This window comes from Lampris incognitus, chromosome 11, assembly GCF_029633865.1.
Source record: "Lampris incognitus isolate fLamInc1 chromosome 11, fLamInc1.hap2, whole genome shotgun sequence".
Lineage (NCBI taxonomy): Eukaryota > Metazoa > Chordata > Actinopteri > Lampriformes > Lampridae > Lampris > Lampris incognitus.
In genome coordinates, this window is record NC_079221.1 from 35,886,831 (window position 1) to 35,912,846 (window position 26,016).

Genomic DNA, 26,016 nt, shown 5'->3' on the forward strand with positions numbered 1-26,016 from the left:
CGGGGAGGGCTGCAGACTACCATATGCCTCGTCCGATACATGTGGAGGAGTCGCCAGCTGCTTCTTTTCACCTGACAGTGAGGAGTTTCGCCAGGGGGACGCTGCGCATGGGAGGATCACGCTATTCCCCCCAGTTCCCCCTCCCCCCCGAACAGGCGCCCTGACTGACCAGAGGAGCTAGTGCAGTGACTAGGACACATACCCACATCCGGCTTCCCACCTGCAGACACGGTCAATTGTGCCTTTAGGGATGCCCAACCAAGCCGGGGGGTAACATGGGGATTCAAACCGGTGATTCCCATGATGGTAGGCAACGGAATAGACCCCTAAGCTACCTGGATGCCCGACTATGACAGTTTTTAACAGTTTGGCTCAGAGGTGGTGTGTGTGTGTGTGTGTGTGTGTGTGTGTGTGTGTGTGTGTGTGTGTGTGTGTGTGTATGTGTGTGTGTGTGTGTGTGTGTGTGTGTGTGTGTGTGTGTGTGTGTGTGTGTGTGTGTGTGTGTGTGTGTGTGCACTGACCAAATGTTAAATTCGAATGCATTGCTTATTTCAGGATGCCTAGCATGGCTGGTGTCTTGTTTGCTCTCTTTTAATTTGGCTGCAGTTGTTTCTGAAAAGGGGTGTTGGGGTGTTTGTGTCGAGCTCTGCTCTGCTCACAGCACAAATGAGGCATTCACTGACTTACTTTATGGAGCTATCACTTGACCAAGCGCTAAGAATAGCTGGCTGAGTTCATTTTCGACCCCTACTTTGTTGTAATTTTCTGTAATGCCTTTGAGAGGTGTCGAAAAAGGGTGATTTTTCATAAAAGCCTGTCAAGAGGCAAACCCGTTGACAGGTGCTACACAAAGATACTCGCTGTGCTGTCATAATATACCATTTCACCTATCAAATAAAGCCTGTTTTTTTTACCTTCTCATTTTTACGTCTTACCCACCTCATCGTATCTTGTTGTCACCACTTCTCCGCAGCATTGCGGTGATAAGTTCTGACAGCCGTTTAAACCTGTCTGGAAGGTGACTCACCTCAACCTCGATGCATTCATTAAGCTTCTTGCATGTGGCAGATATGGTCTCAGTAGTGCCAAACTCAAAGTACCACAGCTTGTTCTTCATTCTGTGCAAAAGAAGAAGAAGAAGAAACAGCAGGAAAGACAATGATCAAGAGTGACTGTCAAGTTAGCTAATAGTCACAGGTCTGATGGTGTAGGCTTAATTTTTCCACTGTGTTACATGCCCACGGCAGGGTTTGTTGGGAATGTGCTCATATTGAAGCTGTCCAGTGCCTAAAGTCATTTCACCTCTTGAAACTGACAGCTTAGGACAACCAGCGGTCACATGACCGGGGCAGATCAAAGCTCTGTTAACGAACCCACAGCCTTATATTTGGAGGCACCAGGGGACTGCAATACTTTCTGGGTAATGAACCGCAAAGTTGACACCACCATCCACTAATACACGTTCTGCTGCTATGTCTGTTTTTTCCATCATAACAATAAACATATTTTTGCCCCAGTGCCCATATGCCAGAGCTGGCACGTCAACGGCGCCTTTGGTGGGGAGAGAGGGTGGAACATTGCCGGTGGAGACATTTAGGATCATGACAAACGTCTGTGTTTCAGAACATACAAAACAACCCATAGGTCTGGCTGAGTGCAAGTTTATTTCTGCCCCGTGGACAGGCTTGTCGGAGGTGACCTGATGGATGGGCTGTTGTGTTTTCCTATTTTCGTTCGCTGCATTTCTGTGACTGAACAATGGTTGCACGCAGCTTACAGTCAAGGTGAAATCTCTGTTTGATCAAGGTCCAGACCTTCGATCAACCCCAGAACGTATGAAAAATTGATGGAGCCTGCGCTCAAGGTCTTAAGACAGAAAGGAGCGGGGGAGAAAATAACTAGTTCACTGACTGCTGATGAGGACCTCGGCTCCCTGGAGTTTCCCAGATACACTGTGAGGAATCAAACCATCAACCCAGCCATTCATAGTCAGCAGCCTTCCATAGCTGGCTTGTGATTGTGCTATGTAATCTTCAACTTCCCCCCTTCCTTTGACTTGTATAGACACACATTGTCTTAATTTTCCCATATGCTACGGACAAGCAGTGGCATTACAGCAATACACATCTTCTGACAACATCACCTGACCATACTACCTAAAGTCCACTAGCGTTATGACCATGGTTTACTTCGATATGGTTCCGTGCCTGGGTTAAACAGTCTGAAATCAGCACGAGTGTGCGTTCCTCCTACTTTAAGATACACCTAGGATCCAACAGTGATCATGTAGTCTGATATGATAGTAGGCTCACAGCCATGATAGACCTGCTGACACTGATAACATGGCTATTGACACAACAGGCTGTGTACCATGTGGGCTTACCAGTACCAGACCTGTGAAGCATCATCCTACTACGATGCACAGGGCAACATCAGCAAATTCAAGCAGCAGGTAAAATAAGAATGAAGGAAGCAATCAAATAAAAAATTTTTTTTAATGCTTCTAAATCAATCGCTCCAGTTAAAATATTAGTCCGTTAGGCTCCCAAATGCAGTAAACCATCAAAAAAAAAAAAAAAGATGCTGAAGATGGAATATCAATCAAAATATTTCATAACATCTACCGATTCAGGAAAATGAAAGACTCCTGTAAAATTTTAAACTTACTTAAAAATCAACTCTCTTTCTATAGTTTTTCCCCTTTTTTCTCCCCAGTTGTATCCGGCCAATTACCCCACTCTTCCGAGCCATCCCGGTCGCTGCTCCACCTCCTCTCCTGATCCGGGGAGGGCTGCAGACTACCACATGTCTCCTCTGATACATGTGGAGTCACCAGCCGCTTCTTTTCACCTGACAGTGAGGAGTTTCACCAGAGGGACATAGCATGTGGGAGGCTCACGTTATTCCCCCCAGTTTCCCCTCCCCCCTGAACAGGCGCCCCGACTGGCCAGAGGAAGCGCTAGTGCAGTGACCAGGACACATACCCACATCTGGCTTCCCACCCGCAGACATGGCCAATTGTGTCTGTGGGGACGCCTGACCAAGCTGGAGGTAATACGGGGATTTGAACCGGTGATTCCTGTGTTGGCAGGCAACGGAATAGACTGCCACGCTACCCGGACGCCCCCCTCTTTCTGTATTTTGAGGTACAATCCCATTATGGCATGCACCACCATGGCTATGTGGAAACATGACATATCTCGCCATCGGGTCACCATTGTCAACATGCAAAAGAAAGTAAAGCTAACAACATTCAAAAAGCCTGACCGAAGCAGCGGCAGAAGCAGTGTGGACAGCCGCTGTATGCATCAACCATGTTGTACCTTTAAGTCACTTTTCCTCAACTTCCTTTCTTCTATTTCACCCTTTTCTAGTTCCTTCTTTTCCTTTTCGCCTTTCGACCTCCAACCAACCCCTCCACCGCCCCCCGAAACCTCTGCTCTGTCAAATTAAGGGATTACAAGCATATTTGAGATCACAATTAGGCCCAGTTTTGATTCTCCGTGAGGCTAGCTGCCTAACCTCATTAACTGGCTTCCACTTGAGAAACCTTGTTTAAAAAAAATGCAATTAATGTGTTTTTGTCCTCTCCTGTGGACAGAGAGTGCAACCGGGAGACGTGGGCTACTTCCACAGACCTGTCTCACAGACACTACTGTGTCCCCCAAAGTACTTCTGAGGGGCATTGAGGTGCTTCGTTGGCCTACAAAAGAAATGTTTTGTGGTCTGATGAAGATATCTTTTCTGTTGCTCTGAACATGTGCAGTAAAGCAGGCAGATAGTGTTTGCCCGCTGAGTCCCTTCCATCGGGGTGGGTGGGGGATGGGGGTGTCTGGCTTATGAGCCAAGGGGAGAGGGTTCACACACCAGCTCATGTTATCTTTACACTGTCCTCAGGAAATGAATGATGAAAAACAAAACATGATTCAGATTACCGGAACCGATCCTCCGCCAAAGCAAAGTATTTATTAATTAGATTCATCCTTTATCGATGCGACGCATTATTCATAGGATAAGGATCTCTTTCAACAAGTTCCTTTCCAAATAGTGGATAGGGACCATGTTGGTGCAGTCACATCAAAACACAGGTTTCATTCACTTCTGTAGGGATCTATCAGGCTGTGCGTCCACCCATCCTGACCCCCCCCCTCCCCCAAAGATAGGCATCTTCATTAATTCCTTCTGAGCGGTGACCGTATGACCTCTCCTCTCCCCTCCTACTCCACTCCTGCTGTCTCCCCTCGCCCCTCCTTCTCCCCCGTCTCCCCCCTTCCTCTCCTCTCTGTTAAAGTCGGCCTGAAATCGGTAATCAGGTTTAACTTTTCGGACATGCCATAAAAAAACATCCAGCACCACTTTTCTTTTTATCTATGAATGGCTAGGATTGTGTTTTTTTTGTACCTTCATTCATAACTGTTCTCAGTTGTCTCAAGAACTGGGAGGGAGTGGTCTGGTCTCCATTAATATTAATGAGCTAACATTTGAGTGGCAAGTACAAGCAAAGGTTGGTGGTAAGGGTGGGCGGGGTTTCATTATTTTATGATTTGATTGGCTGTATGTAAATGAGGGTGCCTGATGACAGTTTGAGCATGAAAGAAAAAAACAAAGATCAGCCGAGAGAAGCTGGACTAGGGGGCACTCTTTTAAAAAGAGAAAAGTATAAAAACTGAACTCAACCTTTGATAGTTTTTTTCTCAGCAGAAATAGACGGTGCAAAATACATGATGATCACAATAAGGAATTTTCAGAATTGTTAGTGTTTAAATTTCGGTCTGACTTTGATTTTCTGCAGATGTGATCAGATCATTGGAGGGTCCCCTCAGCTTTGGCTGGTCAGTAGTATTAACCTCCATGTGGCTAAAACAGGCAGATAAACCAACAGAAATCGTGTCAGTTTGTTAATGAGTTCACGTCCAATGACAGGCACAGTTCAAGCAGAATCGAATTGGTCAGAGGCTACGTTATCATACATACTATTACACGATCTCGTAATTGAGAAACTGTTTGATTGATTAGCTGGCCTTCTGTAGCAGGTTAACTGATAGCTTTATGCTTTTTCTGGTACATTTACCATGACAAAGTATTCAGACACCTTTATGGTAAAAACACATGATTGGGTGCTTGCAGCAACCAGCTACTTACAACAAGCTCCACAGCCTGACTATGCCGAGAGGGGAACGGGGAGAAGATGTGAAACCTGATGTGAGCTGGGATTGTAAAAGCAACAAGAAGGAGGTCAGGATGTTTGTCTCAGAGGTTTTCTTGTGGAGAGAGAGAGTGGCAAGAGAGAGAGCACAGAGCAAGAGGGGGGGGGGAGAGAGAGAGAGAGAGCAGAAAGAGGAGAGAGAGTCACAGAGAGAGACAGAGAGAGGGAGAGAGAGGAGAGAGAGGGGAGTGAGAGCAGAAAGAGGAGAGAGAGAGCAGAGAGAGACAGCGAGAGGGGGCGAGAGAGGGAGAGCAGGAGGAGTAATCCAAGGTCTGGAACCGATTTATTACCTTTGTTAATCCAATCAGCTGATCAGTCTCCATTGACCTGATGACTTGTTCCCTGGGCTCAACATAGCTTGTTACTAAATATGTGTGACAAATGTGACTAAATTATCATATTACTTTAAATCACATTATAGACAAAATGTGGGACAGTATGGGGCATTGCTGCATTCTTTTTACATTTTCGCCATCTTCCTCCTCTTTTTATTATATTTCATAATGATAATGATGGTATTATTATTGCTACTTCTACATCTGCTCCTGTCAGTGTGAGGAATCCTGTCAGCGGGGGATGTGTAGAAACCGAGGAGTGGAAGAACTTCATTAATAGCTATTAGGTTACATTCCTTGTGGAGGTAAATACATTCCTCCTGGTCCTATGCCCCTTGGTTACATAACCTATGACCCCTCAGTGTCAGATTGTGTGTGTGTGTGTGTGTGTGTGTGTGTGTGTGTGTGTGTGTGTGTGTGTGTGTGTGTGTGTGTGTGTGTGTGTGTGTGTTTATTCTCCATTTGGAACAGCAGGAGCTCTGCAGCATAGAAGGACCAGTTTTACAGCTTTCGCTGTCTGTTTCTTAATGTCTTCTGTCTAATTATTGTGAATATTACAATTGGAAGTTACATAATGGCTTGTCAACAATTTTCACCTCCCTGGTGTGGGGGATAATCAACCTTGAGAAAAACTTTCCCAGAGACATAATATGATAAATACACACACACATACAAAATCACACACATACACACACACACATACACACACACACACACACGCACACACATGCACACGCATACACCACACCAGAAGAGATCGGTTAAATTGGATGAATCAATGTGAATATTACAAAGTGACTCTGAATATGAATGAGGGAAGGATGAGGAGATGAAATGCAAGCTGGGCAAGAAAATCCAATCTTCTGCCTTCTCCTCTATGGGATGACATGGGAGCCTGGGTTGACCTGCTGTTAGCATGACTCCGGACAAACCCACTGCCTGCCTACTGGGGTGCCTCAGTTTTAAGTGTGAACACATTATCAGCCAACATAATGTCAAGTGGTGGACGCTAGGCCACCGTTAATCAAGGCTGTGTGAGCAAGAATACTTATCTGAGATCAGTGACCACCAGCTCCTCCTTTGGACCCCTCATTCATCATGTTCTGAAAGGCCAGACTAAATCACCCCACTGTGCAACCAGACCCCGGGTCACATAGTATTACATTATATCAATCTCGTGGTATTATATGACTTACTTTTACATATTAGTCTGTGATCATTTCAAATATGATAGAATTTAAATGTACGGAAATGTATGATAGAATTCATGTACGGAAGTACATGAAATGAAATGACAAATAAAATATTCCTGATTCATGACCTAAACACCCACTAACACATACCCAAAACAACAGGACGCCCCAAATCTTACATTATCTTCTCAAGTATAAGTACCAGTTCCAGCCTGGCTTTAAAACTCGCATCTTTGTTGAGATGTTTGGTACAGGGTTGTTCACTGGCCCACACCATTGCCCCCTATTGTCATTATAACCAAACCAACAAAGGCCTCCACAGATCTTCTCTACACAGCTCTACACAAGGGTCATTTGACACTTCCTTAATCCAAATCTTCTTCTCCCTACCCCCCGCCTGGGACTGAAACACACACACACACACACACACACACACACACACACACACACACACACACACACACACACACACACACACACACACACACACACACACACACACACACACACAGATTATTGTGGCCAGTGAGATGGGTCATTAGCTCCTGGGATTTGGGCTCCTTGTGGTCTGGATACTGTGGCTCCGCATGTTGACAGAGCTCCACAGATAGAGGTGTCAGGACTTACACGTCCCCTTCCACACCCTCTTTCTCAATGTTTTTCAATAGGATGTGGGGGGGGGGGTGTTTTGAGGGAGTAGAGAGAGGATCTGTTTTGTATGTGTGTGTGTGTGTGTGTGTATGTGTGTGTGTGTGTGTGTGTGTGTGTGTGTGTGTGTGTGTACGTGTGTGCATGCATGTGCGTGTGTGTGTGTGTTAGAAAAGTAGATAAGGATGGATAAAGGCAACAAGAACAACAGAAAACAGGCAGGAAAGAGAGACAGAGCGAGACAGACAAAGAAGGCACAGTGACAGACAGTGGACGTGTGAATGTGACTGACAGCCGAGACAATAAAGAACTGAGCCAAGTGCTCCATGTGGCTGTGGGCCTCTCTCAGCTCATCAGCAGGTCAGAGTTGATTCATCATCCATGGACGTCGGTTCATCCGTGAATGAAGGCCATTCTGTCTCTGTCTCTAATTCGTTTCAGTTCAAATTGGCATGAAAAAATAAACAGACATTTACACGGCCAAAACATCAATCAGGAGACAATAAAACCATTACAAACGTCCATCAACTGTTTGCTGCTTTGCGAGGACAAGGCAAAAGAAGGGAAGGATGGAAAGAGTGTTGGAGATAAAGAAAAAGGAAACTACCGTGACCTACTTTATTGTAAAAAGTGTAGTTTGGCTGGCTCCTATAATTGTGTGTTAGGGTTTGTATGGTGCATAACTATAGTCCAACATGCAACATTCTTGTTTTTTTGTGTGTGCGTTGCATCAGAGATGAGTCATGGAATAGGAGAATAGGATGAATAGGAGAGGTCAGGGGCATCCAGGTAACGTAGCAGTCTATTCCGTTTCCTACCAACATGAGGATCGCCAGTTCAAATCCCTGTGTTACCTCCGGCTTTGTCGGGCTTCCCTACAAACACAACTGGCCACGTTTGCGGGTGGGAAGCCGGATGTGGGCGCTGCACTAGTGCCTCCTCTGGTCGGTTGGGGCGCCTGTTCAGGGGAGGAGGGGGAACTGCGAGGAATAGCGCGATCCTCCCATGTGCTACGTCCTCCTGGTGAAACTCCTCACTGTCGGGTGAAAAGAAGCGGCTGGTGACTCCACATGTATCGGAGGAGGCATGTGGTAGTCTGCAGCCCTCCCCAGATCAGCAGGGGGGGTGGAGCAGCGACCGGGACGGCTTGGAAGAGTGGGGTAATTGGCCGGATACAATTGGGGGGAAAAGGAGGGAGGAAATAGCTGTGGTCTGATACTGTTAAAGTAAAACAATATAAAAACAGCATGTGATTTAAAAACGACAGCGCCGGAGAGTAGACACCAACTGAGAAGCAAAATAAATCAATGCAAAATGGATGACCGTGTGGACTGATGTTTTTGACAGCATATACAGTGTTAGTTATGTCACACCACAGTAAACATAACTGTTTAAGAAATGGAGAAATACATACAGAGAACTTTATAGAACATGACCTTTGAACCCCAATTTAATGTAGTGTGCTGCAAGCCCCACTCTCCAGCCATCTCTCTCTCTCTCTCTCTCTCTCCCTCTGTGTCTCTCTCTCCCTCTGTCTGTCTGTCTGTCTGTCTCTCTGTCTCTAGTGAAAAATGGAATGAAACTGTTTTTATCTTTGGCGCTGGGTACAAGAGGAAGGATGCAGAAAAGAGGCAATTTTTAAATTTTGTAGTAAGACAAGCCAAGTTATTGATTTATAGAAGTAGGAAAAGTCGAGCTAGTGATGGTTCAGAGGAAGATTTACTTCGTTTGTTCATCGCAAGGGTGACGGCGAGAGTCCGAGTGGACTCCAGTTTCTTTACCCTGATGAACAACTTAGACAGATGAGTTTATTGCACGGTGGTGTTTCACTACAACCATTTGCTCAGTCAATGAGGGGCAGCTGGTATTCAATTCTGGTTTTGCATAATTTGTTTTGAACCCTTTGGGAGTGTGTGACTTGAACCACTTTTTAAAAAAGACCTCTTTGGATGTCTTAATGTAAAGGAGTTACTTATGTTGACGTTGCGAATTGGATATGTCATTGTTGAAGTTTTGTTTTATGTGAAATAAAGACTTGTTTAAAATTTTAAAAAATTCTCTCTGTCTGTCTCTCTCTCTGTCTCTCTTGCTCTCTCTCCCTCTCCTCTGTCTGTCTGTCTCTCAATTCAATTGAATTCAATAATGCTTTATTGGCATGTCCGCATACATTACAATGTTGCCAAAGCAGGTGACAGTGAAATAGGTCTCTCTGTCCACCTTTCTACTCTGCTTCTTGAACTAATGGATCAAAGAGAAACCCACTCTGAGAAGAGAGGCATCTCTCTTTCATCTCTTATCTCCCTCACTTCTTCTCTCCCCCGATACTGGTAAACGGATCTGGGATCGCGAATGGAAACTCAGGCATTAATTATTGAATTTCCAATGGTAAACAAGCTCTCTCTGTCTCTCTCTTTCTTTCACTCTCCCCCTCTCTTTGTCTCTCATTCACCCTCTCTCCCCATTTCCCCTTCTCCATTCTCTCCCTTACCCTCTCTACTTTCTATATGACTAATTAGCTATGGTAATCAGCAGCCGTACACATGCTGTTGTCACATACAGAACGTAAAACTTTGCCCGCTGTGTAAAGCCGCACAGAGACTCAGCTCCACACGAACAAGCTTTTACACTTAACCGAGCTGTACACCAAAGCAAAAGAGCACAGCATCACTATTGTCACAGAGGTAAAGCTTCAGGTTTGGCCTACTTTACGTGTATATCCAACTTGCAAACTGCAAACACTTACGCACATGCACACTGGGGTATGTGTTCAGATGCATACTTAATCACAAGAACACGCTCTCTCTCTCTCCCCCCCCCCTCTTGCCCTCCCTCTCTCTCTTTCTCTCACTCACAAACACACACAAGTACGTATGCACTAACTGACATACACAGGGCCATTTTGTGCATGCAAGTGAGCATGCAGGCTTGTGGGCAACGTTTGCCAGCTCTTAGTACGTATCTAGGTTAACTTTTCAATAGTAATAGTACCATATTTTACACAAGCATGCACACACACACACACACACACACACACACACACACACACACACACACACACACACACACACACACACACACACACACACACACACACACACACACACACAGATACATGGACACACGCATAAAAACACATACACACTCACACACATGCACTAGCCTTAGGGATGTCCTCATAGAGTTGCAGGTGGGTCACAATACACTCAAGCCAAACTCATCCAACCGTGCATGTGGTAGTCATCAGCAGTCATTCAGCTGAGGGCTATCTCTATGTGTATGGGTGCGTGTGTATGTGTATGCGTGTGTATCTCTGCTGTGCATGTGAATGAGTCCTTAAGAGAGAAGTCTGGCTTCAGCTGCTGGAAACAGACGCAAGGTGACATCAAAGGGGTCATAACAATGTACCATAAAAACACCGTTGGGAAGAGAGGAACCCACCGCCCGCGTGTGACCGTCTTTTTTCACTTGAAAAATTTCTCCTCAAAAGGATCATTAAACACCCCCCCCCCCCGAACCAAAAACACTGGCTCCATTTTCCGAGCTCGAAAACACGACAGCGAGGAATTAACTTTAGGATATCTGTCCTCTCAGTTGCCTGATCTTCTCTAATTCTCCAGTCTTTAAATTGAAAGCAGCTTCCATCATCATTGTATAACAACTGTTAAAAAAGGCCATTCACTTGGCCTTGTTCCCTGTCACAGGGAAGATGCCCTCAGCTGTGTAATGATGGTGGCATCCATTTGATCGCAGTGTCAAGAAGAGGCGCAGTTTCATCCATTTCTCCTCTGCTGTGATACTTTGGTCTTTAAAGCATAAACTCGTCGTTCCTCCTCATGTGGCCTGGCGGTCACTTACAGCAGCTTGGTATATCCAAGTATTAGACAATACATTCAAACAAGAGCTACGTTAAAAAAAAATTGAACAAACAAATTAAAACACACATGCCATTAGAAAATTTATGAATATGAATCATATGACGAGGAGGGATGAGATTCAGCACCTCACATCATGGTGCACTACCAACAATCTTGTCATCCATGTGCAGAAGATGAAGGAGCTGATGGTGGGCTTCAGGAGGTCTAAAAGCTGCAGCCACTCCCCCGCACACATCAATGGGGTGGAAGTGGAGCGTGTTTCCAGCTTTAAATTCCTTCGAGTCCACATCGGCGTGGACCTTTCGTGGACATCAAACACTTACGCCCTTGTGAAAAAGGCCCAACAATGCCTGCATTTCCTGAGCAGGCTGAGGAGTGCCCATCTATCCCCCAAAATTCTCACCAACTTCTACCACTGGACCATAGAGAGCATCCTGACCATCTTCATCTCAGTGTGGTACGGCAACTGCACCTCAGTAGACCAGAAAGCTCTGCAGCGGGTTGTCAAGGCGGCCCAGCATATCACCGGCACCCAGCTCCCAGCCATGAAAGACATTTATCACAAACACCGCCTTCAAAGGGGTCTCAGCATCAGCGGAGATCCCACCCACCCAACCATGGACTGTTCTCCGCCCTGTGCTCTGGGAGGTGCTACAGGAGCCTCAGAGCCTGCGCTACCAGGATCAAAAACAGCTTCTTTCCCCAAGCTGTTGCCCAGCTGAACCTGGCTACCCACTGAATGTCTGTAAATATGTTTACACTCATGCTCTTTTTTTACTTATCTTTAGCTTTTAGTCTTCATCTGTGTGTATATATATTTATATCATATACTATGTTTGCGATGTTTGTCTATGTCTGTCTTGCACTGTTTGGTGAAGCCACAGCCTTCATTTCACTTTTAACATGTGCCTACACACTGTTTTTAATGACAATAAATTGAATTGAATTGAATATGATCCACTATGATGAATGGCGTCTGCTACGACTATTGTGCCTTTACTTTCTTAGACGCCAGTATCACTGATGTCTACTATTGTGGCCTCCAGCTACCTAAACCTTACATCATATGCACTCGTGGCGATGACATCTCTGTTATATTGATATGTTGTGTTGTGTATTTGCTTTGTGACTTGATTCTTCCATCACTCTGTCTTGATGATCTAAGATGCTCTTACACTGAATGCACTCGACATCATGCACTCGATATCATGCACTCTTGGCTATGATATAATTACCATTTAGCGCTCTGATGCCTGGTGGTGACACTTGAACCTATCTGCTAATTGCTGGCTGACTCTCATGTAAGTCCCTTTAGATAAAAGCACGTGCTAAATGACTAAATGACACTGAAATTAAATCCCCAATGCCAACAAACAAAATGTGACAAACTACTGCATTCGCAAAATCTTTGATTGGTCGAAGGTCATAAGATAAATAGGAGGCTAAGTAATAGCTCTACTGTGTCCATATGAAAAAACAAAACACAAATACAGTATCTCAAAACGGACTTTGGCTGTACTGAAATCTTTGCATCACGATGTTGTTTCTCCCTTACTCAGGCATAGACATCTATTGATCCCTCCATGGAGGCAGGTTTCATTCTATTATTGATCGCTGATCAATGTGGTTCGTTATGACATTGGATTTCCTGATAATTGTGACAGGTCGCTGTCTGATTGTGAGGCAGCTGGTTAGCCAGTGTCATTTCACACTGAACGGAGAATTTATCTGCCCATGCGATGGCATTAATACACATGCGCCAACCAAACATCATACCACCTTAACTCCATTGCCTCTGTTTTGCATTGATTGTCCAATGGTGTAATGACACACTACAACAACATTCTCTTACCTGCTGTTGAACTTCTCTGGGTGCTTTTCCCGCATCAGGTGGAAGCGGTGGGCAATGGAGGCATCCTGTAGGAGATAATATAGAGCAAATGTTACCAGAAGGCCATTAATAAACTCTCCACATCCTCATAAATTGCTGCAGGCTCAAACAAAACACTGATCCTAAGATCTGAAGACAACAGACTAGAGAAAGCAATACAGTGCTGATGTAAAAAGGTAGTGTCGTTCCATAGCACATAAAAAAAAGTCATCATGTGATATGGGAGTTATAGATAGCATTGTTATTTCTAGCACCATTGCTGCTGTTATACTATTAAGTAAATTTCTCTCAAAAACATAGACTGTATGATGTTGGATAGAAGTGTAACAAAGCGGTGTGAGATATTAGGTTGAATAATGACAGAAAGCAATGCTGCATGAAGGTCAAAAGGTAAGCTCATTCAGGACCCCTGCCCTCCCTTATCTTGAACCCTTGACATCAGGGGAAGAGATTGATGTAACCTTAACCTATGATATGGGAGCGCCTCTGCAAGCCATTACTTATGGCCAAAATCAAATGTTTACGAAGAAGAAATTACTAGTTTACCCACTGTCCCTTCAATGCAAGCATTTCATTACAGGTTTCTCTGCATATCTTCTTCCCCCACCCTTACAAAATACATATTGCCATTTTCAAATACATACCGCAATTTTTCAAATATTGCCATATCATAAACATTACAATTCCATATCACAATGTTTTTCCTTTTTTAATGTTTTCCCCCTTTTTCTCCCCAATTGTACTTGGCCAATTAACCCACTCTTCCGAGCTGTCCTGGTCGCTGCTCCACCCCCTCTGCCGATCTGGGGAGGGCGACCAGGACACATACCCACTTCTGGCTTCCCACCTGCAGACACAGCCAATTGTGTCTGTAGGGATGCCCGACCAAGCCGGAGGTAACATGGGGATTTGAACCGGTGATCCCCATGTTGGTAGGCAACAGAATAGACTGCTGTGACGCCCGCACACCCTGATCCCAATATTTTTCAAAGCCCATCCCTCTCTTATCTAGTGTAAAATGAGAAAACTAGAAAATCCTAAAGAAAATGTAAAAAAAAGAAAAAAAGCGTTCATTTTAAGCCCCATGTGTTTCAAAAGCTCAAAATGAAAGTATGCATCTTTGAATAAGCATTCAAACAATTCAAATTCAAATATCAAGAGATGGAGAAATCACTACATCAACCCTCTTCACAGCGTGTTAGCTGTTCTTCAACACTGTGATTCAGAGGAAACGCTGCGATATTCAAATCGTCATGGCTTAGTATCACGATTTTACACTGAATCAATTTTCCCACCATCTCGAATAGATGTCAGCGTATAGAATTAACTAATAAGAGAAGAGAGACACTGCAGCACATGACACAGGCACTTTATTCAAGAGACCTTTTTCCTGCTCAGGTTTACAATTCAAATCAGTGACACAATTGAAGAAATAAATTGTCATTTTGATTGTTTTATTTTGAACTAGTGACAAGGTGACCCCCTTCTTTGTCAGCCCTGGCTGCGTCACAGTGCATATGGCGGTGGATGGGACACTTAAGCTCCGAGTGAATGCGATCAGTCAAACAGACCACCCTGTAATTGACCCCTCTTAAGAAGAGGAACAGAGTCTGATCTTAAGCAGAGTCTCCTCTCCACTCCTACAGCCTCGGGGTGTCATCTGTCTTGCACAAATACACAAATCGCGCTGATGAAGTTCAAAGTAAGTTCAGGATGCATGGACAAACAGATAGCATCTACTGCAGCTCGGAAATCGCAACAAATGGTCAACTTTGATATAATTCTCGCAAGTGACTTTTGTAAGTGGAGATGATATAGTGTGCGCCAGATCATGGTGGATGGCAAGTGTCCCTCTACTGGGAGGATAAGTGACTTCGTTAGAAGTCAGAGAGATTTTCCAGATATACAGTGACAGGGTATAGGGGTTGGGACTAAAATGACCAACAGACATATAATACACCAAAACAAAAACTAAGTAGACCAATGAATGCATTATCAATGTCAATTATGAGAAAGGGTAAAATCAAACTGGCTATGAAGTTTACAATTTAAAGTTACAGTCTTGAAGAATGTTGTTTATCTCTGCCAGGCGGTAGCCTGGAGGGGATTATACATTTTGTTGCGTGTGTGTCTCGAAAACTACTTGATCTTTCAGCCTGAATTTTTTGTGTGTGCACAGTTATGACTGTATGATGGAAAAACTTGTGGTTTTGGTGATTCAAAACCTTGAAAAACGTATTGTCCCCACTATCCCCGCTCCTTATCTTCATTCCATCTCTAGCTCGCTTGACCAATGCTGCTCTCCATCGCTACCCAATCTGAGTCAACCATTAACATGCGTGACTCACATCTACGGCTGAGTCAGATAAGGTAGCAGTAGTGTCAAAACCAAAACATTATGCATTGGGGTATGAGTCTTGAAAGTAAACGAGAAGTCATTCATATTCCACATGCCAGCAAATCATTCACTACTGATCTCAGCACAGGAGAACTGGAGGAACACTGGATGAACCAAAAATAATTTGCCTTATTCACCTCGTCACCGTGCGGAAGTGCCATAATCTCTAATGTTAAACTCCGCTATAAAAATACAATTAAAAGTGTAGGATTAATCACAGTCACAGCTGGAAATCATCTCAGTAGCTACATTAAAACATTTCCCATGGCTGAGCTGTGTTTTTTACAGATGTTTTATGAATAAAAGTCAATCAGCAGAGCAGCCATTCCCCTTGATTAATTTTATATCATAAAAACTGATGTTTTAACACATTTGAAACCTTTTCTTACCATTTTTTTAGCGCTTTAGAATGAAGGAAAGTCAATCATTGATTTGCCTCAGCCATTTGCCTTCATTTATTTTATATTATGAAAACAGCAATGGTTAAACACATTTCAAGTCTTTTAATAAGCGCTAGTAACTAGTAATTATAAGCAGGTGTTGCTGGATGGTAGTGACTAAAAGAAAGTACCCACACACATAGACACTTCCCACAATATGCATGCTGAGTTGACTCTGTTGTTCTCTGCTACAAATTCCTTAGTCTTAAGCAGAAATCACCAGGATATGTATAGTTAGAAATGATAAGTCTTATTTAGTAATATAGTTTGATTATGCTGACTTGCTCTGTATATGTGTCCCCAATGACCTGGTTTCATTTGCAAGTTGTAATGTATTCATACAGCTTTAATTTTAAGTGGATCTTGAATCATCTTGTGGACTAGGGGTGTTGTGGGAGTTTCTGGAGAAGGTGTGCAGCAGCTGCTGAGAGGCCACCTCTGTTGCATTCTCTGATAGGACAGCTGTTTCCGGCTTCATGAGATCGATACTCAGTGTTTATTCTCTTCCTCTCCTCTTTATTCTGCTCTAACCTCTTCATTTGTCTTACTGATTTCACTATTTTCTGTGCTTTGGTCACTTATTGCTAGATTTGCTAGTTTTCTTTCTCAAACAACTCATGTTAGTGGGTAGCCTTTTGTTCCTAGTCTGTTTACTAACTTCAAGCTTAGCCTAGCTTAGCAGTTAGCTCTATTGCATTTGCAGTCAAAGTAGCCTCTTTACAATGATGGCATGTGGGGGACTGTTCTGCAGTTACAGATAGGTTGTCTCTACTAGAGAGACGTGTCCATGAGTTAGAGCAGCTTCTTTCGGCTAGGATTTCATTAGACATGGCCAGCACTCCAGATAGCCACAGCCCCAGCCCTGAGAGCAGACCTGCTATTGTTAGCACTAGCTCAGCCTTGTCGGTAGATGTGGCACAGTTTAATCTCTGTCTATCAGCATGGCAAGGCTCGCAAGAGCAAGCCACCGGTCATGTGGCCTGGTCTGCAGTCACCTGTCATGACTGCAAACTGGTTTTCGTCCCTCACCAGTCCTCTTGGTAGTCCTACCAGCCAGCATGCCTCTCCTGTTGCTGTCAACAGAGTAAAGCAATGCATGCTAGTGATAGACTCCATTACCCACAATATCAGATTAGCTTTGCCAGCCTCGGTTCACTATTTACCTGGGGCCAGAGTCTCTGACATAGAGGATAATCTTAGGGTGCTGGCATCACGGAGGGAGAATCAGGGAACCCAGGCACACAGCACCACTACTTTCAGCAACATTGTTATTCATGTCAGCGCCAATAATGCCATGATGAAGCAATCAATCGAAGATCACAAAAGCTAGCCTAGTCAGGATACTTGAGTTGGTCAGAAAAATGTGTCGGCATCGACTAATTGTCTCTGGTCCCTTACCCATGAGGGGTAATGATGAGATGTACAGTAGGCTCACCTCAACAAACCACCACCTGGCTCGTTAATATAATGAGCAGGGATTCGGTTTTGCTGATAATTGGCTTTCTTTCTGGAGCCACCCTTAGCTGCTGAAAGCAGATGCCATTCACCCTACTGGGGACAGTGCCACTCTTTTGTCTAGCAATATAGATAGCTGTCTACATTTAGTTTGACACTAGGGATTTATAATTCAGCAGATTGCAAGGGATTAGAGAGCCTGTTAGTGCAGATGTGGAGTCAACTAGTTTAGTTAATATGTTTAGTCAGGGAATTTCTCATGGTATAAATTACCAGACAGACACCTTGGTCTATAACATTGAGACCGTCTCCCTTCCCTTCTGTATTGCTCCCAAGCTCTCCTCTCCTAAATGTGTGAATCACAATAATCTAATATTCATTCTTAACACTGGTGGTGGTGAAATGTGCAACTAAGAACCTAATAAACTACAGAACCAAACATGTAATTTTATCAAAGTGTGTGACCACAAATTGTTCAAAGCATAGGTTTTCAAAATTGTCAACTAATAATACAAGGTTCTTAAATCATACGGCATAGCGGATGTGTGGCGGTTTCGTAATCCCACTTCCAGAGTGTACTCTTATTTCTCCCCAGTTCATAATACCTATTCACGTATAGATAATTTTTTGCCGGACAAAAGACTTCTTCCCCTTGTAACCAGTTGTGATTATGGAGCTATAGTTATTTCAGATCATGGTCTCTTAACTACACAGTCCAGTTATCGCCCTTGGAGACTCAATCCTCTGCTTCTGTCAGAGGAAGACTTCACTAATTTCATAGCATCCCAGATTACAGTATTCCTTAATATTAATCAAACCCCTGGAATGTCTTTGTTAACTATATGGGAGTTGCTGAAGGCATATTTACGGGGCCAGGTCATTATTATTGCGCGAATAAGAAAAAAATAAACACTGCACGCCTCAAAGAGCTGACGGATGAGAAACTGCAGTTTGATAGGTTATATAGTCATCTGCCCTCTGCAGACACAATGAAAAAACGTATGTTATCACAGGCCGAGTCTGATCTTCTGTCAACTTGACAGGCTGAATACCTCATCTTTAAGTCACGACACGGGCGCTATGAACATGGGGAAAAAGTTGGATGGATACTCACTCATCAGTTGCGGCAAAGAACTGCCAATCAAGCCATTCCTGCAATTAACAATGAGAAAGGCTCAAAAAACATGGATACCCAAAAAATAAACTCCTGCTTTCAAGCTTTTTATCAGTTATCATACACCTCCGACCCATCTGTAAGCCCTTCTGCACTGGAAGATTTTTTTTTAGACCCTGCATGTCCCTTCTATTGACCTTGGGACGGCTGCTGAGTTAGAGGAGGACCTCTCAGCTGTGGCAGTAGTATTAGCAATCAGGTCTATGCAAAGTGGTATATCTCCAGGACCGGACGGTTACCCAATGGACTTCTTCAAAAAATTCTCAGACCGACTCTCCCCTTTATTACTGTCAGTCTTTGAAGAATCACTTTCACTAAAATCTCTCCCTCTAACCACGTGCCAGGCAGTTATCTCCTTAATCCTCAAGAAAGAGAAAAACCCTCTTGAATGCAGCTCATTCTGCCCAATTTCCCTTCTTAACACCGATGGTAAAATCTTTGCTAAAGTTCTGGCGCTCTGCTTGGAGGGGGTTCTTCCCTCCATCATATCACCTGACCAAACAGGTTTTATTAAGAATCGTTATTCTTTCTTTAACATTAGAAACCGTTGGATATCCTTTACAGCCCCTCTCCACCCAGTGTGCCAGAGGTAGTGCTCTCACTTGATGCTGAAAAGGCATTCAACCGGGTGGAGTGGGGCTGGAAAGGTTTGGATTTGTCCATAAGTTCATATCATGGATCAGACTCTTATATACATCTCTGATGGCTGCCGTGCTCACTAACAATAATCTGTCCACCTACTTTGAGCTCCAACACGGCACGAGACAGGGGTGTCCCTTGTCTCCACTTTTATTTGCAGTTGCAATGGAACCACTTGCTCTAGCTCTGAGGCAAAATACTGATATCAAGGGAATTCAGCGAACACGATTGGAGCATAAGTTTCACTTTATGCGGACGATATGTCATTGTACATATCACAGCCCCTTTCAAGCCTCCCTAAGCTAATGGTCTTACTAACAGAATTTGGCAAAATATCCAGCTACTAAGTTAACATTCAGAAAAGTGAGCTGATGGCTATAGGCACTGGGGCTGCCTTTAGAATCACTTCCTCTTAAAATTAGCCCTAAGAAATGTAAGTATCTTGGGGTATGGGTCACACATAACTACAAAGATCTATATACAGCTAACTATCAGCCTCTGTTATCTAATCTGAGGCAAGATATTGAGCACTGGGACCCCCCTACCTCTCTCTCTGGGTGGAAGAATTAATACGGTAAAGATGAATATACTGCCTAATTTTCTGTATATATTCCAGTGTCTTCCAATTTTTTCAACAAAAACTTTCTACTCCAAACTAAATAGTCAGATATCGACTTTCATTTGGAACAAAAAAAACACCCCGAATTAAAAGAGGCACTCTGCAGAGGCCTCATAAATGGGAGGAATGTCACTCCCAAACTTCATGTATTATTACTAGGTGGCCAACATAAGAGCATTGCAATACTGGATGAGGAACGATGTCACTGTCTCTGGATGGACAATTCTGGAGGAGGTGTCTATTGGGTGATTGATCAAAAAAAAAAAAACAGAGCAGGGTAATTGGCCAGATACAATTGGGGAGAAAAAGGGGAAAATTGGGGGGGGGGGTCTGATTCTTGAACATAGTTTTGATATTATTGGGTTATGTGAAACATGGCTGAAACCAAATGTTTTCCTTTCCTTAAATGAAGCTTCCCCACCTGACTATATGCCTGACTATATTATATGACCTGGCAGCATGGTGGCGCAGTGGTTAGCACGGTCGCCTCACAGCAAGAAGGTCCTGGGTTCGAGCCTTGTTGGTGGGTCATCCTGGGTCGTCCTCTGTATGGAGTTTGCATGTTCTCCCCGTGTCTGCGTGGGTTCCTCCGGGGGCTCCGGTTTCTTCCCACAGTCCAAAGACATGTAAGTCAGGTGAATTGGCTGTACTAAACTGTCCCTGTCCCTAGGAATGCATGGGTGTGTGGGTGTGGGTGGGTCCTGTGATGGCCTGGCGGCCTGTCTTCCCACCTGCCGCCCTATGACTACTGACCCTGAGAGCAGGATAAGCGGTTCAGACAATGGATGGATGGATGGATGGATGGATTATATGACCTTATGCCCATGTAGCTCGGGCAAATAAACTAGGTGGATTTGTCGCCTTAATATCTAAGTCTATTTTCAATTTAACTTCTAAACTTGCATCTAAATTTAAATCTTTTGGGGCTCTTATTCTAAGTCCATCTCCCTCAGCCACTAACAGACTATGCTCAGTCCAGATTGTGATACTCTATCGACCTCCTGGTCCTTACTCACTATTTCTTGAAGAATGTGGAGAATTTAGCTCAGGTATTGTTACTCATTCTGATGAGATTCTAATTCTTGGCGATTTCAATATTAATCTGAATAAAGCTGGTGATCCTCTAAGTAAAGTCTTTCTGGTGTTTGTTGATACTTTTGGGTTCGCTCAGTTTGTTCAAGAGTTGACTCATTGCAGTGGTAACACCCTTGATTTGGTTTTATCTAAAGGGATAGCTGTTTCTAATCTGACTGTCTGCCAACCACATCTGCTGTATCAGATCATTTTCTCCTTAAATTTGAAGCATTATTGGCCTGTCTCGTTAATGTTGGCATAGATGTAATTGCCACTCACCACATTGGTCCATCCACTGTAGCTGCATTTGGCCAGCAGCAGCAGCCTGAAGTCTTGGCTCCTTTCGCTGTAGAGTCAGACTCTGTTGAAAATCTCACTGGTGACTTAAATATGGCCCTCTCTAGTCTCCTCGATTCAATTGCATCTCTCACTAGGTGACTAAAGAGCCCTACACCCTGGTTTAATGATGAGACACATGCTCTTAAGTGGGCCTGCAGGAGACTGGAACGTAAATGGCAAAAATCACAATTGGAAGTTTTTTACCTATCTTGGCATCAGTGTTTATTGAAATACAAGTGTGCTTTATCTGCTGCAAAAGCAGCTTATCCATCCCTCTCGCTTAATCAATATTAATAAACACAATCCCAGATTTTGCTCTGACATTGTCGCTAAATTTATTAAAAAACGGCCGTCTATTAGCTGCTAACCATTCACGGCCCATGAGATTCTAGACTTTTTCTGCAATAAGGTTGATGAGATCATAAACAAAATTAGTTCTTCAACTCCAGCTACTCATGCAGATCCTGTCTTACTAAATTAATATCTATATAATGAGTCACTGACGGTCACTGTTATTACTGCTTTTGAGACTATCTCTCTTGATACTTTGACTAAGCTCGTGTCAGCTTCTAAACCAACTACTTGCCTACTTGACCCTTTACCAGCAAAACTTTTTGAAGACCTATGGCCTTTCTTGGGACCTACAATGCTGGACATTGTTAATTTATCACTTACTACAGGCACTGTTCCCAGCGGTTTTAAGACAGCTGTGGTCAAACTTCATACTTAAGAAACTGCAACTCGATCCAGGGTCTCTTAATAACGACCAGTCTCTAATCTTTTATTCTTTTCTAAAGTACTAGAGAGAGTTGTGTAGCTACAACTTTCGACCCATATAGAAGAAAACTATCTATATGAACGTGTCTGTGAATGTTCTCATTCATCCAGGTCATGGTTATCCAAAGGAGTTGAATCAAGTGCTGACTAGCTTAGTCTAGTCAGAAAGGCACAAACTGAGGAAGCCTCTTGGATGAGAGGCGAAACGTCTTCACGGATATATACCAAATCCAGTTGCACTTGATTCAACTCCTTTGGATATCTATATGAACCTTTTCAGTCCGCTTTCAGGGCCTGTCACTCCACTGAAACTGCTCTGACCTGAATGTTGAATGATCTTCTACTTTGTATGGACTCTGATTCCACCTCTGTGCTTCTACTACTGGACCTCAGTGCAGCCTTTGACACCACTGAACACTGTATACTATTAGACGGACTAAATTGTAATTTTACTGTCTCTGGCTCAGCTATCTCTTGGCTTAAGTCCTACTTATCTAGAAGAACACAGTGCATCTGCTATAATCATATTACATCAAAATTCTCTCATGTTACATGTAGTGTACCTCAGGGCTTGGTTCTTGGTCTTCTACCTTTCTCTCTTTATATTTCACCTCTTAGTCAAATTGTCTTGATGCATGGTCAGGTTCACTCTTAGCCAAATTATATGCAGTCATGGAATAAAGTTCCATTACTATGTGGATGATACTCAGCTGTATGTGCCTATAAGGGCCGATAATAGTACTCAAATTACTAATTTAGAGGCCTGCTTGGCTGTTGTGAAAATTTGGATGTCACTAAATTTCCTGCTTTTAAATCGACAACTTTGTGATTTCACAAAGTGTGACAGCCAAAAATGTTGGTGTTATATTTGATTCCAACCTTTCCTTTAATAAGCATGAAAAAGAAATCACCAAGAGTGCCTTGCTTCACTAATATAACATAACTAAAATTTGGTCTTTCCTGCCCATGGCTGACACGAAGACTCTAAATAAATGCATTTGTTTCATCCAGATTTGATTACTGTAATATTCTGTTTTAAGACCTACCACATGCTAGAACTAAAAGCCTTCAGATGGATCAAAATGCTGCAGCTAGAATCCTAACTACAACTAGAAAAATTGACCATATTACACCAATTCTTGCCTTCCTTCATTAGCTCCCTATTCATGTTAGATCAGACTTCAAGGTGCTTCCACTGACTTAGAACATCCTAAATGGGCTTGCCCCATCATACCTGTCTGATCTCCTTAAACTGCACATTCCATCTCAAGCTCTCCACTCTCAAAATACAGGGCTCCTGTGTATACTCAAAGTTAAAAAGAAGTCAGCTGGTGGCAGGGTCTTTTCCTATCAGGCCCCCGTTCTTGTGGAATAACCTGCCTGGTGCCATCACACTCTTTAAATTGAAACTTAAAACTCATCTTTTTGCCTTAACCTACAATTAGTTGTGTTCAAATTAAATACTTCACAAGCTGTACTGCATGGCGGCCAGTTTCTGTCTCATTGAATTTACCAAGCACTGTTCTACCAATGAAATTATACAGTATAGATTATTGACTATTGCAAACTGTTCTCTTCTCTCACATGTCTTTTCTCTCTCTGAATGATGTCATCTCATTTTTCTTCTCCTATGTATGTGAATGGTGTGATGTCAGTCTCGCCTGTGTGCACGTGTAGTCTCTCTTCCTCTCAGGTCTCCATGGTGACAGTGGTTGCCACCTGGACACTGCTTGGCATCCTACTCATAACATTTTTTATATTTCTTATGAATCCATGTTATTTTGTTATCCTGTTTCAATGTTATATTCTTTTCTCACTCCAATGGGTGACTAATGTTTTTTTTTTTTTGCCTCTTCTCCCGTGTATGTGGATGGCGCGATGTGAGGCTTCCCTGTGTGCATGTGTAGCCTGTCCTCTTGCCAGGTCTACATGGTGATGTTGGTTGCGTGACTCAGGTCCTAGGCTGTTCCGCTGGCATCTGGACACTGATTGGAATCCTCCTCATCATATTCTTCATATTTCCTACAATTCCATTACAATTCTGTTATCCTCTTTCAATGTTGTATTCTGTAAATTGTGTTTTATTCTGTACAGACAACATCCATTGCACGTCCGTCCGACTTAGGAGAGACCCCTCCTCTGTTGCTCTTCCTGAGGTTTCTTCCAACTTTTTCTCCCTGATAAAGGATTTTTTTAGGGAGTTGTTCCTTATCCAGTGAGAGGGTCTGAAGCCCACTGAGGCAAATTTGTAATTTGTGATATTGGGCTATACAAATAGATTTGACTTGACTCTGTACCATGGAGGGCTATCCTCTCTTGAGGTATGAGTTTGCCACGTCTCATTCCATTAGCAAAAACAGTAAGAGGGAATTGAGAGGGTGATTACAATACTGTATGTGCAGTTTTCTGAAGAACCACAATTAGGCCCCTTCTCTCAAAACAGGGCAGGAGTGATTGGAATTAAGTGAGTAATCCAAGATGATATGGTTTCCAGTCGGTAACATGACTGTATATGATTGTGCAGTTTCAAGGCAGTGTCAAACAAATTGCTCCCACTTCCCAAGGAAAGGTCCCTCTTTCCTGAACTGGCTGCTCATTTCTCTTCACCATCATATTCAGGGGTTGCATTACCGTTTGTGACCAGAAATGTGAAATTCACACTGTATATAATGAATAAGGAATCTTTACTCAATAAATCTATTTATCCCCTTCTTCTTCTTCCTCTTATTTTGGCTGCTCCCATTAGGGGTCGCCACAGCGGACCATCCATCTCTTCCTGGCCTCTGCATCTTCCTCTGTCACACCAACCACCTGCATGTCCTCCCTCACTACATTTACAAATCTCTTCTTTGGCTTTCCTCTTTTCATCTTGCTTGGTAGCTTCATATTAAAAATCCTTCTCCCAATTTGCCCAGCATCTCCTCCACATGTCCAAACCATCTCAATCTCACTTTTCTTGCTTTGTTTCCAAACTGTCCAATTTGAGCTGTCCCTCTAATATGTCTAATATGTCTAAGGTGTCTGACATTCTTGCGTAAGACGTGGGGTTGTTGTTAAGCTTCTAGCATGTTGGTGTAGTGTTCTGTGCCTGTCAAGTCTCATTCTCAACCTTCACCGCTGGCTAGCAGAAATGTGAACAGGAGAGCTAAGCACGTAAGTCTCTCACTGCCAGTACATAGCCTCTCCAACAGCAAGCCCTATGTCGTGCCTCCTCGTGGTGACACACAGTAACTGGGTATACCTTGGACCCTGGCTGTACTACAAGGGACTCGGAGGAGGTCTGGCCCCTAGATGTGCGGTACGCAGGCCTACCGGTGTGTGGCTATTCCCTGATGCCCACAAATGAGCCCCCAGCTATGGTTAAATAGTGCCACTGCCTAGTGGATACCTCGGGGGAGGAATAGGCTATGGGAGTAAACCCCTACAAAAAATCAATGTCTACAGTGCTGTTGTTTTTTGTTTTTCTTTCCCTTTTGTATCTGTTTAAGTCAGAGAGTACTGCTGGCGTCGTGTGTGGCTGCCGCTTCTCCCTCTCGTAGCCACCCTTCCCATTCACCCCTGTATGTTTGTGCTATGTTTATCTGTTGTCTTGTTTCACCCCGTTTATTGTAAAGCGACTTTGAGTGTTAGAAAAGCGCTATATAAGATTGATTTATTACATTATTATTATTATTATTATTATTATCGTTATCATTAATATATTCATTCCTAATCCTGTGCATCTTTGTCACTCCCAATAAAAATCTTAGCATCTTCAACTCTACCACCTTCAGCTCTGCCTCCTGTCTTTTGGTCAGTGCCACTGTCTCTAAACCACACAACATAGCTGGTGTCTCTACCATCTTGTAAACCTTCCCTTTAACTCTTGCTGGTACCCTTCTGTTGCAAATCACTCTTGACACTCTTCTCCACCTACTCCACCCTGCCAGCACTCTCTTCTTCACCTCTCTTCC

General features: G+C 43.5%; 1 protein-coding gene across 1 annotated transcript in view; it reads right to left on the reverse strand.

Annotated features, from left to right (window-relative positions):
* The window catches only part of LOC130120528 (diacylglycerol kinase beta), a 109,141-nt gene that overhangs the window by 19,429 nt on the left and 63,696 nt on the right, over window positions 1-26,016 (reverse strand). The window contains exons 21-22 of the mRNA XM_056289101.1: window positions 13,110-13,174; window positions 1,028-1,118 (exon numbers count right to left, since the gene is read on the reverse strand). Coding sequence (XP_056145076.1) covers window positions 1,028-1,118; window positions 13,110-13,174 — 156 coding nt within the window. The remainder of the gene's footprint in view (window positions 1-1,027; window positions 1,119-13,109; window positions 13,175-26,016) is intronic.